The sequence below is a fragment of the Rhopilema esculentum genome, chromosome 5 (assembly GCF_057945365.1).
Source record: "Rhopilema esculentum isolate cy_ngs chromosome 5, ASM5794536v1, whole genome shotgun sequence".
Taxonomy (NCBI): Eukaryota; Metazoa; Cnidaria; class Scyphozoa; order Rhizostomeae; family Rhizostomatidae; genus Rhopilema; species Rhopilema esculentum.
In genome coordinates, this window is record NC_142819.1 from 9,788,357 (window position 1) to 9,805,425 (window position 17,069).

Sequence of the window (17,069 nt, forward strand, 5' to 3'; positions counted from 1 at the left end):
TCCGCAACTATCTTCTAATTCCGGTACCCAGACTCTGGTACCCAGGGTACGCAATTTCTTAAATCCGAGAAACTGTAAAAAGGAACTCAAACTCCCTTTTCATATCAGAGTGTTATCCTACAGAATGTGTTGCTTATTATTTCAAGAACAACGCGGCGGTTTTACAAATTTCCCCAAGAGAAAGTCCTCGTTCCCCGATACCTGTTCCCTTTATCAAAACATAGACCGACCATCTTCTCGGACGAAGCTAAAAAGAACGGCTTACATACAAGACAAAGATATAGAATCTTATGAAAAGTATTTATATGCTAGAAAAAAGCTTTTGGTGTTAAGAACATGATGGTTTTAAGTTATTTCGAGTTTCACGCTTAATGCAATTATCAGGCAGAAAGAGAATACTACAAGAAAGATGCACGGTATCTTTTTCTCTTTAGCATATTACATGGTTAGCCGGTATTATTAAACGTTGTTCTAACACAAGGAATATACTAAGAACGCTGATGGAAGATCATCACCTTAGCTGTTCAAAAAGGCTGCCTGACCGAACCTCTGAACTCCCATAGCATTCTTCTTCATTCTCACTGTAATGTAACATCATCACTTACAAATGCGCATTATTATCTAGCTTACTCAGACCATTTTGGATGAGAATAAATGTATTAATTTTTACTGGAAAGAAATTTTAAACTCACCCCTCCTCCTTATCCCCTTCCCCTTCCTATCTCCTCCCCTCCCCCACTCCCCTTCCCCAACCAAGTTCTAGAAGACTGCAGTGCCATGACAACATAATCGAGCCGCTTAACTACAATGATGACATCTAGCAAGAAACGTTTCATAGAAGTTTAGGCCACTCTTGTATCAACTGCCACATCGGAAGGAGAGTTGAGTAATCACTCGAATTAAGAATTAAAAATCAACCGGTATCTTTTAATCAACAAAATTCCCTCAATTAAACATTTTAAGAAGTATTTACACTTCATTATTTTGCGTCATTAAGTAATTGTTCTGAAAATATACGTGACAATCTATCCTTCTTCGACTGTGGTACCACATAAAATATCTTTGCTTTTCCATAACCATTAAAGCGGTTGCCCATTGCAAGAGAGTAGGCTCCCATATCTTCAAAGAACATAACATCACCGCTTTCCAACTAAAAGGAATAAGTACTGAGGGTCAATTCGTATGACACTATAAGGATATTTTCTGAGAGAGAAAAGAGACAAGAGTTTAAATTTTATTTCACTTTGCCCAATATTCAAAAACGTGCTGCATAGAAGGTGCACCAATAAATTGACGTCAAAAATGTATCATTTGGGGATAAATAAGGAACCAAAGATATGTCAAATAGTTTCAAACACTTGGAAATCGTTTCAGCCCAAGATTCTGGGATTAAGCAAGCACCATACTTCGCTATTGCATTCTCAGAGTGTTACTTAAATGCTTCTTTTAATTATAGTCAGAGACGGATATTTTATGAGAATATCATTGATAGACATGTCATAATACTGAGATGAATATCTTTAAAGCCATAAATCAGGAAACAATTGAGGCCGATGCAAAGCAAGATATATATTATTGGCATTATTATCAAAACCATCATGCAATTATGATGTAGAATAAGGAGTATGAATGAGTAATCTACCTTTGGGAGGTAAATATCCTTTGCAATGCAATCTAATGGCCCACAAGATACTCCCCATAAAGTAGAAGGATATTTTTTCTGTCCGGTGTAGTCCTACAAAAAAATATGCCTTGTCATTGAAAGAAAATTTTTAATACAAAATAGCATAAATAATTGACAAGCAGAACTTCCAACCTTTTTGAAAGGGTGAAAATTCTACTGGTGAAGGTTAAATGCTGTTTTCCTTCTTTCTTATTTAAATACCCATTTCTTATTGTCAGCACACTTCTTGAGACCAGGATTTTGACAGTTGATGAAAGTGCTTGTTCTTTGATTCGCACTCATAAGTATCAAACCCATTCTTTATTACCATCCGTATGTATGATATATTGCATTTCAAATATTGCAACTGACTAATGCCTAAACCATCAGATACATTGATCCCCACAGTCAAGGCCCAGCCCAAGAGTAGAATGAAAAAGAAATGAAAGTACCGTCCAAAAAAAAAACGAGTTTCCTGTAGCTACAGAAAGTCTTGGCACATTTGAAAATTCACAAACTAGTTACATGGTTGAAGAGATTTACATCATACGAACGTCATTAGATTGCAATTTTATCTCTTTTAGACATAACATCAGGTTCCTTGTTGGGCTTAAAGACCACAATGGACAAGTTTGAAAAGCAACGTGAATTGCTTGTGTTTATGTAAACGTATTATGATACGATATAGAATAAATCAATCACTTTTTTTTCAGCAAAGACAGCAAGGCTAACCGTCTAGACCTCCGCAAGTTAAAAAACAGTGTCACGATTGGGAGATTGCAAATTTCATACCAACTGTACACAAGGTTAGTTTTATATCTTGGTTTTATCAATGGGTAACTTAGATTTGACAATAAAGGCAATAGGACCTAAACTTACCTTAATAAGCTTTGGAGTAACCTTACGTTCGGGGAAACGAAAAGATGTATGGATGCTGTCACTGAGATGGTATTCCACTGGTTTCTGAAACCCAATCTAAAGTATATGTATTCTGAATTCTTAAAAAAAGCTTTTCGCAAAATAAATCCCACATTCTGCAAAGAAACACAAATAGTTAATGTATTGTATTATGTGGTATTGTGTTGTATTGCATTATGTTGCATGTATCTTATTGCATTGCATTGCATTGCATTGCATTGCATTGCATTGCATTGAATTGCATTGCATTGCATTGCATTGTACTTTTTTCCATTGCGTTATTTCTTGTTGCATTGTATTGTATTGTATTGTATTGTATTGTATTGTATTGTATTGTATTGTATTGTATTGTATTGTATTGTATTGTATTGTATTGTATTGTATTGTATTGTATTGTATTGCATTGCATTGCATTGCATTGCATTGCATTGCATTGCATTGCATTGCATTGCATTGTATTGTATTGTATGGCATTTTATTTTATGGCATTTTATTGTATTGTATTGAGTTGAACTGTGTTGTATTGTGATGCATTGCTTTGTGTTTCGCTCTGTGGTGTCAGTTGAGTGCAATTTACAATATTGTATTGAATCCTAGTGAACTCTTCTGCATTTACCAAATTCTACTGTAATATTTGCATTTAATTTTATTGTACTGTATCCTGTTGTATCTCATCGTATTACTTTTGATCGCTTCATAATCAATCAAATTTAATCGGGCTGTTTTCGATCATATCATAATTGATTCAGAATGGATGGAATAACATTTCGCAGGAAAATTATCAAGAAGGCTGATCATAACTTGATAACTGTATCACAGTTAGAAGGCTTTGCCGTTGTGCTTGAGCTTCTCTTTCTTCCTGACAAAGCGTGAAGACAAAACTATATTACCAATGGAGCCCAAGAGAGAAAACGAACTCCTTTTCTCTCTTGGACTCCATTGGTAATTTTTCTTCAGGCTCGCGGCACTGATTGGTCAACTATACCGGTCTTGTGCTTGCGTTTTTCTGATTGGCCTATTTCGATCCACAACTGGGTACAAAACTATATGTGATTTTACTTTAAGTCAATTTACAAAACACAATAAAATTTTAAGAAATTCATCCGGAGGAAGGTTCTGGTGCTGTCTGAACTCCGAGTATTACGCAATTTGCAATGTTGTTTGCGATTCACAACTTGCTGCATTACATTATCATATAGGATCTTAGTGAAGGCATTTTGACAGTACTACATAGGCAATACGTCACCTCAACAGAACCATTTTCTTTACCAATTCCCTCTTCGGGAATCTTTACAGCCGTTATTTCACATGCAGAAGAAAAAGCACCATCAATGAAATATCGTCCTGGCTCAGCTATAATTCGTATTCCAGACGATAAAAAGAAATTATCTTTCAAAGATTTCTGTAACGTCTCTGCAATCTGAAATGAAATCAAATTTCTCAAATCAAATCATAAGGGCTACTCTTTCAAACATAGTTAAAGACACATCAAGCTCTTTCACTTAAAAACTAATCGCAACTATTTCTATTTACATTTGATTTAATTGCTGTAAGACGTATGAGGCTTGTGCCTTTGGTTATCTGGAGGAAGGGATCTTGGTTATCTGAGAACGCAAATATGACTGAACTGAAAGAGCGCTTCGTGCTTTTATTGACAGAACAACAAACAAAGCGAAAGAATGTGCTTTCCACGTTTGTCGTACTTTCTTGTACCCTGAATGTCAGAGTCATTAAATGCTCCCACTTTCTGCTCCTTACCTCGTTCTATTTTCCTATGAGGCTGTACTACGCGAATAACCGGGAGAGAGCAGGGGCGAGGATAGACTAGTTTCTAGAGGCACTGACTACAGATTTCACGGTCTGTGTCTCGTGATCCTGGCATTAGCAAACTCTCACCAAGAGGGAGGAGAGTCACCGGCTCTCTGTATTATCATCCGTAGGAATCACGAGGTGTGGTCACATCGAGAGGAAGGAGCTTGACACCGCTTGCTAAGCTCATCTTCTCAGTGCCAAAAAAATTACCTTCGGTTCCTAGTAAGCAAGTACAAAAAAATTGTCATGCTCACCTTGCGAAAGGGTTCCTCTGTCCCTACGGCCCCTGGAAATCCTCCACCGATATCAAGAAGGGTAAACTCATATCCTAAGCTGGCCTGAAATATTACAACTTTTATAAGCTCATTTGATTGATAACAAATTTCAAAAATTTCAAAAACATCCCTTGACGACTAATTCAGATCAGAAGTCGGATGCAAAATATCAAAATGGATTGTCACAGGAAGAGAAAAGAGCTACACTCTTTTTTATAAGAACCAGATAATTTTTGCCGAGCCTCGATGTACTTAACTTTTTGATAATTTTAGGCTCAAATGTTCTTAAAATTGTTCTTATTTTAAGAATGATTTTTTTGCAAATATTTGTGAAGCTACATACTGTATATAGTTTCTAAGACGTTTTACTGGGTAAAATTTTTAAAAAAAGCAACGACTGCTAGTGTTTATGGACAAACTTGCATAGTTTTGTTCTGTTGACATGACATAAATTTCAAAATGCGAATTGTTTTTTTTTAAATTTCTTATCTGACCTAGCCTTTTCTTATTTTCTGGGCTAATCGAGCCTCAGTGTTCTTATAAAGTGTGTTCTTATAAAAAAGAGTGTGAGTGAAACTAAAAAGGTGTGAAAAGTGAAAGTTTTATGAATATATGGGTATACTTCATATATACTCATGTTTCACAAAGAACCTACCGCCTCGTCAAAAACTTCCCTCGCATCTTTAACTGCTTGCACATATGTTTCCAAATCCAAACATGTAGAACCAACATGAAAACTAAAAAAAAATTAATTTCAGAAAACATTATACGTTGAATAAAATCATCCAGGTTCAGGTTCTTTTCATTTTAAATTCCATAACATACATTTTCATAAAATAATATATAAAAATACAGCAAATCAAAATAACAAAAAAATTATTATCACAATAACATGTGGAACACAAATTATCAGTGGGATATGTATGTCTTGAGAATCATCAAAAGGAGGAACTCTCTCAGAAGCAAAGCTAACCAAGGAGAGAGAGACCCCATGTACACAAAGGTATTTCAGCACTTCACAGATATCAGAGTAAACAATACAGAAAATGAAACTCCGATTTCAGTAAGCGGGAAGTGAAAAAGAGAGTGAGAAATTTTGAAGATTGATTGTAACATATCATTGCTAAACCTGATACCGAAATATCTAAGAAGGATTCTTACGTTGACATCATGTTTAAATAATATATGCATTATGGATCTTCGGATGGATCCAGTAAAAAGAGCATTCACATTTAGAACAAGCCAGATAAGATAGGCTTTCCATGATCTTTGGAATACCCTTAATGGGCATCTCTGTGAACTTTTAGTGCAGACAAATCTTACCTCACACCAATCACATTCAATTGCAGCTGTTTCGCTTTGGTGAGCAATTCTTTTGTGCAACCTTTCTTGACTCCAAACTTAGTACCCATCTGCAAAACAAAATCCTTCAAATATGGTAACCATTATCAAAAACAATTTCAAAAACAGTCTCGTTAATTGATAACTATACTAAAAGGGACTAAGAGGAAACGGTGGAGGTTTTATGTGCACGCATTATTTTATGTTCATATTTTGGACATGTGTGCTACCATAATGACTTTATGAATGCTGCAGATGTCGTAAATTACCGGAAATTCAGACTTTGAACTGTCAACCAACATTCTGATAACCAATTCGGCTTCCGGGTATATCTCTTTGATTTTATGCAATTCGCTTTCACAGTCAAATGTCATCATACTGACGTCGTATCTCTTAGCCAACTCAAGATGCGATATTTGCTTGGTTGGGTGTGCAAAAATTATTTTCTCCGGAGGAACTTCAATCCTTAAGACCGCCTCTATTTCTTCATTGCTTGCACAATCGAATCCAAGGCCACTCTTTCCCAGCAATTTCAATACCACGGGATCTGGGTTGCTCTTTATTGCTACAAGAAAATAATTTAAATGCAAATGTTTTACTATTTAAATTGACGCTATATAGGTTGACGTTGTTACGAACAAGTTTCATAAACAAGTTTCATAAACAGCTAATAGCAGTGACGACAAAAGGATCTAGAGGAATTATTCAAAGTGAAACTAAAAGCTCAAAGAAAGAGAATAATGGAGGAATATAATTGATTGCTTGAATGAAATAAATTTTAAGACGAATTTGTACTAAATTTGGATTTCCTTTCAGATTTTTCCTGAAAGCTCAAAAATATAAAGCTTGCCTAGAATAAGCTTGTAAGATTCGGGAGATTACGACACTCGGCTCTAGTCCTCAGGAAAATGGAGATATTCTTAATGGATACAGATACATGATTGATGATGCAAACAACATTCTTGATAATGACATTTTAACGAAAGCAAACCCTTCCTTAAAAAAAGTTTAAATCCTTCCCTATAAATGAATTAAGAACTAGTTGAAATTTTGTTTATATCATTGGTCTCTAGAATTCTGCCCCAGTAAGCAACTAAGCAGTTCAAAGTATTTACGTTAGTTATATCTTTTGTTGTGTTTGGAAGTTGAACAGCGCATATCTTTCATTGCTGGCCCTAATGTCAGCGGTAGAATACAGGTGACATGCACTTACAGCGAATCAGGAAATTCCTGGACATATACTTTGCTCCTTCTTTGCTTCGCAAAAAAAATTGTTTCTTAGAACTCGTCATCTTTTTCAAAGTGGAAAATCGAGAATACCTTTCAAGTTTGACAAGGATAATCCGATTTCCGCTTGGAAATAGGCTAATGAATGTGGTTTAAAACAAAGAACGATTTGACTTTGGGCTTGTGTGGCACCAGAAAAATGTGTTAATTGCTAATTATTTCCGTTTTTCAGTGCTCGTCCTGCTCTAGGGCAGGACGACGGAACCTTCCATGGATTAGTGAATTTGACTCAGTGGCAATTTGGGTGACCGCACTGGAAAATCAGCATTTGTTTACTAACAGGCTTAATCTCTTTTCTACATGAACAATAGAGATTAAGTGTGTCAGAAGTTCTTCCTGAAATCTTGTTCTGTGCGTCTAGGGCCTTATGGTATTATTTCAAAATCTTTCACAAAACCCAGATATTTGTGTAGTGAAAATTGAAAATCTGTTTTCACTTACCATAGAATGGTTCTACATTTGGCAAGCATTTCTTGAACAAGTCTATTCTGTTGATTACTTCGCCAAGATTTGCAACATACAATACGTCGACATCGCTCTAAGTGAAAAATATTGCCTGAAATGAAACTCAAGGGGCACTTCACATCCTAAAAAAAGCGTAAGAGAATTTTTGGATTGCTGAAATTTAAATAATTATTATTGGAATTTTCGGATTTCTGTACAGATTTAACAAGGATTTCTGGATTTCTTAGGATTTTTATGCATTTTTCATTAATTCTAAATATTCTTAAATACCATCGAAAACATGTTAATATATTGCAAACTAATCTGCTATCTTCTTAGTTAAAGGAAATCAAAGCCAGGATAACTCATTACCTGGTTACAAAATGAGGACAAACATGGTGACAAAAGCGATTGTACTATATTGTTTTGCAAAGTTTGTAGAGCCATGAAACGCTTCTGCATGAACCACAAAATTCAACCTAATAAATGATTCAGACCTATTCTATTGTTGTGTTGTATTGCTTTGTGTTGCGTTGTGTTGCGTTAGGTTCTGTTGCGTTGTGTTCTGTTGTATTGCGTTGTGTTCTGTTTAATAATGCTGGATTGTGTTGTGCTTTGTTGAACTATGTTGTGTTGGGTTGTATAGCATTGTATTGCATTGTGTGGTATTTAAATATAAGGAGAAGAGAACTTTGTATCATGTCTTCTAATAGTGTGGATTCATTACAAAAGCTTTGCATGGTATTTTAAACACTTTTCCTTAGCCACTAAAAACTTCTCCACAAAACACAGATTTTACGCAAATAAAAGATTCAGACCTATTCTATTGCTTCTGCCCCGGTTCCTAAATTAAAATGTCCACTCCCCTACAAACAAGAGCAATAAGCGGATGCTGGCTAAAATCCTAATGAACATACAATTAGCTTTTTGTGCATGCAACGAGATTTCTACCTAAAAAAAGATTACCCTAGATTTTCAGACGGACATACAAAGGAACGGATTTTTGCCAAAAAAGTACTCTCTTCTCTTGAAATGATTGAAACATAAGCAAAAGCATGACTTCACCTGAATTTTTTTTGACCACACATGATATTATATGTTTGTCTTTAATGAGAAATGAATACATTTTGACCATCTCGTTTTTGCTTTTTGAGCTTGAGCGTCGATTGCTCTTTTGTGTAACAACTTATTCTATGATGATTTTTAACAGTTTCCACGTTAGACGATTATATTCCATATTTCTTGAGGAAATTCTTCATTACGAAAATCGTTGTGAATCATAATTTTACGGCAACCGTGCTTTATCAATAGTGCATGCGATGCACAAAGTCTAGGCTGTCCAAAGATTTCTCTCTTCGAAAAACTCTCTTCGAAATCTTCCTCAAAACTGCTTTATCGCATGATTATACCCCCATGATTCTATCATAGCTTTTTGGCCCATACATTCCTTGTTTTCATGTAAAAATAGTTATCTTTCAAAAAAGCGAAACGTTCTACAGTCATTGTGATAGCCTTGAAGAAAAATTAATGCGCTATTTTACCTACCGATAGACGATTCTGCTGACTAAGTAAAGATTTTTAGACCATCTGAAGGTTCACCGACCAACTCATCGAGAATTTTTGGGTGTCACACTTTTCAAACACATTTACAAAATGGGTATTTTCCCAAACTCTTAGGGTTGTGATCAGCAAAAATATTTTCCTCTTTGGCCTACCAAAATTTTCCAAACCTGGTTACACCACAATTAAAAACCAAATTTTAAAAATTGGCCTTTCCATCATTTACCAGTGACCTGGAGGGTGTGGCTTCTCAACGGAAATTTTGGACAGAACCAATTTTCAGCTTGTTTTAGGCTAATCTGTTAGAATTCTTGGTTAGAATTTACGGTGTAACCTCCGGCACCCCCTTCTGACCTTATTTGCATTCTGCGTAGAGAATGTATGATTTGATTTCCATTCCGTCCTTTTCTGGCAAATTCATAAAATCATTAAGGGGAGAAAGTTTGAAGATATACGAGAATATAAGGAGAGTTATTGTTCGTAACCATTTGTAAAAGAAGAAACAAAAAGGAACCTTAACTACTACATGATTTGCCGCTCCCTCAGAGCAATGCCTTTGAATGCTACCATGTTGACAGCTTTGGAAGAATTGCCATTTTGGCTGAAACCCATTTAACAATCGTCTGTCTCCTGTTCTTTTATAATTTCTACGAGACGAATTTCGCACCGAATTCGCTACGAGTTTGTTTCTTTTGCGCCTTTTTATATTTTGGCTACTGTTTTACCCTGAATTCTAGTGCTCTGCACCCTGCTCTGCTCCCTGCTCTGCCCACATTGTTCATTTATCTCATCCCTCTTTCCCTCTAAAGGTCCTCTAAACCCTAGTCTGGCTGACACACGCCGTTTTCTCATTTTCTCTACTTTTTGAACGCTAGATGAATGTTAAGTAACCTGTTTTGCATTTCTTGTTTGGTCAGTTTATTAAAGTGATTTTTGATGCGTCGATGGCATTTTTGTCGTTTTTACATTAGTCTATGGGGTCATACATTAATGACTTCACTAAAACTTTAAAGATTTTTATCCCCCCTGTCACTACTGTGTCGCCAGCTTTCTGACCCCTCCTGTGATTTATTGCCAGTGACGTCACTTCTCACACTATCCCCTCCCCCTTTGCTAAATATTCATTTCAAAAGGGGAGCAAAGCGAAAAAGCATAATATTTCTTTATCACAAAAAGTTGCGGGAATTTAATGTTACAAAATTTGATTTTTGAAAAAATTGCGAACATTATATGTTGCGATTAATGAACAGTATTGGCAAAAATTCCCGAAACGACTGGACTTTCTGTCAAAAAGTTAGAATGTTGAAATCATTAACAAATCAGTTTTGCTAAGTATATACTTTATTTTTCATAGATACAATCTCTGCTCTCGGGGCGGAGAAACCTGATCTCAGGCTGAAGATAAAAGGTCTACGTTTCAAAATCTTTATCGTTTCCTTCTTCATCTTGATTGTCATCTAAAAAGATATCTTGCGCGTGGTCCATGGTAAACAGGTGAAAACGAAAACGAAATTGCGCAGCCTTTTCCTCGCAACTTTTTCTTCGCCCAACTTTTTCTTCCAACGACATTTTCTTCCTTTTAAGTATACATTACGTTTTCATAAATACTCGGCATCAAAAAAGCATTTTCTTGTAAAATTTCGACAAGAAAAAAAACTGGGGCAAAAGTTTAATAGCATTTGATGATAGCAGTGAAAATTACTGTCAATTAACTGCCATTTCTATCTGACTGTTGAACACCAATTTTTAGTTTTCTCTGACAAACAGGGGGCCTTACGAATGGTTACGAACAATTCTCAACACAGAACGCAAGTTAGGTGAGAAGGGGATGACGGGGGTTACTCCCTTAGTTCTATCAAATATGTCTCAAACAAGCTGAAAATAAATTGGGTTCGTCCAAAATTTCCTTTGAGAAGGGCCTAGGCATAAAAAATGACCTTGAGTTTTGATCCATTCTCGAAGAGTTGTTCTTATTAAAGCACAACCACTCCCCACATTTGTTTGTTTGTCAACCTGTCTATACTTAAAGCTGCTTTGATAACTTTTATTTACAACTTACGGGAAACGTTTTGTGTAATTCAGATTATTGTAAACAGAGGCATAGCCAGTGGGGGTGTTAGGGAGTAAGACACCCTAAAATTCTCGACCAGTTGGTTTTGAGACAAAAATCTTCAGATAATCTACATAATCTGCTGGAGATAAACATGTTGCTACGTACTAACCCTTCCTTTATGCAAATAGCAACTTGAGTCTAAGTCCTTATAGATTAGCTCGATGCAATTTTCCTTAGGCTAGAGTTATACTATACCGGATTGCTATTGGAGCGGAGCAGAGCGGAGTAACTTTTACTCCGGAGTGTTATTTAGAGTAGCAGTTACACTACGACGCTCCGCTCGCTCATAAGCCTGTATTCCTTTGCATTTCTGGTACACAAAATTCTTATTTTCGAATCTATGTGCTGTTGCGAATTCGTTTTCAATAGCTATGCATAAAAAAACGAAAACAACCATTAAATTGAGAGATAAATGATGGGGTTCGTAGGACGGATAGCGAGATTGTGTTGCTATCTGATGCGTTAAAGTATGTTTTTCGCCCAAGGGCCACTTCATTAAAATTCGGGAAGAGATGAAATCCAAATACAAAAATGTTTTGATGATTTCGATTTTGCATTATCCAACAGCAACAAAATCTCAGAAAGCGCCATTGTTCACTATCGATCGAATCGCGTCAAGCAGAAAGCAATAAGAAAATCCTTTGTTTTAAAGTGGAGCATATCGGATTCGTGCGATTTCACTACAACGCTCAGCTACGGAGTGGCTCCGGAGTGATTTCCGTATCACCTCCAGAGCGGAGTGATTTTCACTCCGCTAATCAGAGCGTTGTGTATCGGATTGGTGTGGCGTAGTGTAACTCAAACCCCTATCCGATATGAAAGTTACTCCGCTCCGATAGCTATCCGGTATAGTGTAACTGGCACCTTAAAAGAGATGATCCCACTTTCACCAAGGTGACATCACCAAAACCGGAAACCTCCCCCCCTCAAAGTGTTACCTTCCATCACCAAAACCATAGACCCCCTCCTCCCCCCTCTGCAAGGAAGTCATTTATGTATGACCCCTATTGTCTAGGGGAGCGGCAAATACGTAGTAGTTAGGGGCGATTTGGTTCTTCGCAGTTAGTGGTCCTATGGGTCACAGGGGTCCTAGGGTCTGGTTTTCATCTGTTTTGCTTTTTTGATAGCAAAGTGGGCAAAAAACATGGCAATAATATTATGGCAATAATAGAAACTTCATTAATATAATGATAAAAACCTAACACCTATTGCAATACAAAAGCCTATGACTTATGAGTATGATGGATACTGCAGACTCCGCTTATCCGCTTATAGTCACTCCGCTTTCGCTTTAAGTAGCACTGTAATCAGGCATTTCCTTATCAACCCCTGAACTGCTCAGATACCTTTCACTAGCCAGTATTTCTGGCGAATATAGTTTAGTGTTTCTTGAACACCATTATGTAAGACCTTGTGATGTGCTTGTAGAAAGGCGGAAAATGTTCACATATTTGATTGTTCAAAACCGCTCGTGGTCGAGTGGCTGTAAGCCACTTTTACCTGTGTCGAATGCCTTTAAGATGCTCTCCAATTTGCATCGCAGTACTGATAAGTGTGATCTTCACATCTTTCTTACAAGGGGGTTATTGTAGTTACTCCAGTTTCTGCACTAACGTTTCGCTTCAGTATTCTTGCTTCTTTTTCTTGGTAGGTTAATGCAGGTTGGGTCATCTTTCGCTATCCCAGCATTTTCCATTTCATCGATCACCTCCATATTACCAACATCATCATTAGCCTCGTCCTTATGAATACCATCGTCTATTTGTCCTTCATCGTCGCATTGCGGCTTTCCAACGCCCTCGTCCTCATGGTTGTCATTCTCCATCTCCGTCACAATGCTTTCCATGACTAAGGAACTTGAATTGCTCTCTGAGGTTGTCGATGCTTCAGAATGACGGGCGCTGGAAGAGGTTGATGAAGCCAAGAGATTGTAAAAGGAAATTTGCACGTAAGATAAACACGGCAGCCGATTTGTGTTTCTTTGCCTCCATTTTATTGGCGTGAGTGAAAAGTCGATTGAAAAATCGAGCGAAAGATTGAATCGTTTGGCCAAGGCTTAACGGTTACGGCTCTTGCGTAATTCGTCAGTTCGAGTTACAGTCGAGTTAGTGCCGTGGAGATAGTGTTCGCGACATGCGAGTAAGGTCGTTAGAGTGGAAGTTCGAGAATCACGCTATGATTGTAAAAATACGTTGTAAATAGCTTTACATGAGTTGGAGTTAGATTTACACGCTTTTTTTAATAAGGAACCTACCTCAAGGCCTAGTTCCAAAAGTTCCTTATTCGTATACCTCAAATCATCAAATTGTACACTTACGTTCAAAAAGAATTGGGACGAACTCGATAAACGAATTATGGCGTTCGGTTAGATTCGGTTTTGCAACGGAAACTTTTTCAGATTTGGGCAGTCTTTCTACAAATAATCTAGGCCTACGTTTCCCCAAAATGGAATAAAAAGTTAAGAAAATGCTTCAACTTATGAAGCATAACCACGAAAACACAGGATTCTTTCAATTTTTCTGATTATAACAGCAAAACATGCAGAAGGGTTGTATGGCCTAACAATGGCAAAGTCACATGACCTTCCAAAAAGTTTAGAGCTGTCCAAACAAATACAACTTTTTAATTTCACGTTTGCATAACAAAAAGAATTATGAAAGAAATTATAAGATCAAACCTTTAAGCTTCAAAAAAAGTTTACTTCGTCGACGAAAATGCTACAATTTTATTAAATTATTGCATTTATTCAAGCTACATGTACTTTTAAAATTGGGTAACATTCAAGGAGAAGCCATTTTGCTCATCATCGATGATTAATTTTTGCTTTGAGAGAGCATTTTCTTCTTATAACGCTGGAAAATTTATTTTTCATGACTTTTATAGCCATGTTTTTGCTCATGTTCCATTATTTAGCTTCTTTTTACATGACAACATGATGTCTGGTAAGGATTCAAACCAATTATTTCGCAGTTCCCTCAGTAAAGAACTGTCGTCCCTCGGCGTCGTAAACTTCTTCGGTCTGCCAACCCTTGGTAAAATTTTTACTGTTCTTGTACGGGAAAACTTTTTACACACCAGAAAAGCTGCACTCAACGAGCAGCCGAGAATTGATACAATATCGCAAAATCCATTTACTTTACTTTAGTAGAAAGCAATTTGTAAGCGCTTCTCTTAACTCAGTTTTTGAGTTTTCAGAGCTTCCATGTTTTCGTCTCGAGACCTATATAAATTTTATGGTAGATGTATTTTTAATTTTTCTGGCGTACATAAAAGGCTTCAAGATATCAACAACGTCGTGTGAAAGTTTCATGGAAATAGCTGCCGTATCTTTTAAATGAAAAAGATTTTGAAAAAGTCTTTCCAAATTTGTTGCATAAAATGTTTTCGAAGTTTCGAAGGGTGTCTCAATACTTTTTGAACGTAAGTATATTACTTCGCGGTTTCCTCAGAAATGACCTTTCGTCCCTCGGCGTCGTAAACTTCTTCGGTCTGCCAAACCTTAGTAAATCTTTTACTGTTCTTGTACGGAAAAACGTTTTACACACTACCTATTAATAGTACGTCTTTATTGCAAGGTTTGATGAAAGCGGCCACATTTGAGAGACTGCCGCAAAATGGGTCTGGGTTATTTAGAACACCGACTGAGATTCAGTTCCAAGGTACCTAGGCACAACGGACACATTCTGTCACAATTTTGCTCGACAGCTCTATTTGGTTTGGCTCTCCCCCACATTTTTGCAAAGCAAGTAGTTTTAAAGCTGCAGTAAACAAGGAAAAGCCTTGCTCCTTACTTTTGCTAGCCTTGGCCCTCCACTTTCAAACTCGTGCGTAGGCCCTGCTATAACATGAAGATTGGACAACTTTTAAGCGCCAGAACTTGAACACTGTTTGAATGCAGACGGGAATTAAAGAACACAACTTTGTGGATAGCCTTTTTTGTCTTCCAAAGCATGACTTTTCTACCAAATCATGATCAATTTTTTGAATAAACAACTTAACTTTGAGGTAATTCTTGAAGCAAATCAACTGGCAGATGCTTAACAATCAACTGAGCCAGGCTCACCAGTGTTCGAAGTGAATTGATAATTCTGATTTTATGATAGGAAGCGTTAAACTATCAAACGAAACAAGAAATAATGAATAGAAAAAGCAAACCTGCTTTAATAGCAAATCCTTTTTGGAATCAAACAGATCTCGGATTTCAAAATCATCTTCAATAACTTCAACCGAAAAACTTTCCTCAAATGAAAGTTTATGGAGTGCCATACTTAGAAAACCCTCTTGCCTTGCCAATGAGTGAATGACGCCCAGCTCTTACAACCTTGATAATCCGCTAATTACGGGAGATGAATCATGCACGTCTTCCACTAGCCCACTGTTATCAACGCGCAAGTGCTATGACCCCGGAACACTAAAGCCTATGGCGCGCCGTTGCGGCAAAAAATGATTAATTTTTGTGTATGCAGTTTTAAAAAAAGGTGCATGCAAGTTTGAAAAAATGTGAATGCACATTTAAAAAATTGTTTATGCACAGTCAAAAAATTGTATAGGCGCCAGTTACACTATACCGGATTGCTATCGGAGCGGAGTAATTTTCATATCGGATAGGGGTTTGAGTTACACTACGCCACATCAGTCCGGTACACAACGCTCTGATTAGCGGATTGAAAATCACTCCGCTCTGGAGGTGATACGGAAATTACTCCGGAGTCACTCCGTAGCGGAGCGTTGTAGTGTAAGCGCACGAATCCGATATGCTCCACTTTAAAACAAAGGATTTTCTTATTGCTTTCTGCTTGACGCAATTCGATCGATAGTGAACAATGGCGCTTTCTGAGATTTTGTTGCTGTTGGATAATGCAAAATCGAAATCATCAAAACATTTTTGTATTTGGATTTCATTTCTTCCCAAATTTTAATGAAGTGGCCCTTGGGCGAAAAACATACTTTAACACATCAGATAGCAACACAATCTCGCTATCCGTCCTACAACCCCATCATTTATCTCTCAATTTAATGGTTGTTTTAGTTTTTTATGCATAGCTTTCGAAAACGAATTCGCAACAGCACATAGATTCGAACATATCATCAAAAAATTTAATCTGGTGGATTTTGTGTTCCAGAAATACAAAGGATTACAGGTTTATGAGCGAGCGGAGCGTCGTAGTGTAACTGCTACCCTAAATATCACTCCGGAGTAAAAGTTACTCCGCTCTGCTCTGCTCCGCTCCGCTCTGCTCCGCTCCGATAGCAATCCGGTATAGCGTATCAGGGCCTGAAAACCGTTCTTTAAAAAAACGTGTTTTCAATCAGGGGTGCTAGAAGCACGGGGGTAGCTGCCCCTCCTGCCCTGACTCTACGGGGACAGCGGGGGCAGCACTGTGCCTTTGTGAAATTGGAACTGTGTTTTTGTGAATATAATAGATGTATAAAATCTCAAGTTCTTCTGTGAGAATTGAATAAGCCCTATTTTTAACACGGACGTGCCATTTTGGTTGAAAAAATTAGGACATATAATTCTGAAAAAATGTGACCCATAATTTCGCACAGGGACGCCTGCAAAAGATAAGGGCAGGAGGAGCAGTGTTGGTACCGAGGGCAAATCGTGGAATTTTCCTACTGACATATCGAGTATTCCTAGGTGGGCGAGGTTGGG

The 17,069-nt window shown here is 37.2% G+C and overlaps 1 protein-coding gene and 1 long non-coding RNA gene across 3 annotated transcripts in view; one reads left to right on the forward strand and one right to left on the reverse strand.

Moving 5' to 3' along the window:
• The window catches only part of LOC148960265 (uncharacterized), a 22,353-nt gene extending 16,068 nt beyond the window's left edge, over window positions 1–6,285 (forward strand). For both annotated transcript variants that reach the window (XR_016143785.1, XR_016143786.1), the window contains exons 3-4: window positions 2,377–2,469; window positions 4,522–6,285. This is a non-coding gene — a long non-coding RNA (uncharacterized LOC148960265). The remainder of the gene's footprint in view (window positions 1–2,376; window positions 2,470–4,521) is intronic.
• Window positions 890–15,700, reverse strand: LOC135687772 (ornithine decarboxylase). Its single transcript, XM_089108623.1, has 10 exons — window positions 15,569–15,700; window positions 7,738–7,834; window positions 6,279–6,574; window positions 5,992–6,080; window positions 5,324–5,405; window positions 4,648–4,731; window positions 3,828–4,001; window positions 2,543–2,626; window positions 1,643–1,735; window positions 890–1,150 (listed from the first exon to the last, which is right to left on the reverse strand). Exons 1-10 carry the CDS (start codon window positions 15,677–15,679, stop codon window positions 980–982), a joined length of 1,281 nt encoding a protein of 426 aa, XP_088964749.1. The 5' UTR covers window positions 15,680–15,700; the 3' UTR covers window positions 890–979.
• Between the last annotated feature and the right edge of the window lie 1,369 nt (window positions 15,701–17,069).

Excerpts from the sequence above, each read along its gene's own strand:
- LOC135687772 (XM_089108623.1), bottom strand. The coding sequence starts at position 15,679 with ATGGCACTCCATAAACTTTCATTTGAGGAAAGTTTTTCGGTTGAAGTT. Across the intron at positions 5,406-5,991 it reads TTGAATGTGATTGGTGTGAG|TTTTCATGTTGGTTCTACAT; the intron begins GTAAGATTTGTC and ends ATTTTTTTTTAG. Across the intron at positions 4,002-4,647 it reads CAGAGGAACCCTTTCGCAAG|ATTGCAGAGACGTTACAGAA; the intron begins GTGAGCATGACA and ends ATTTCATTTCAG.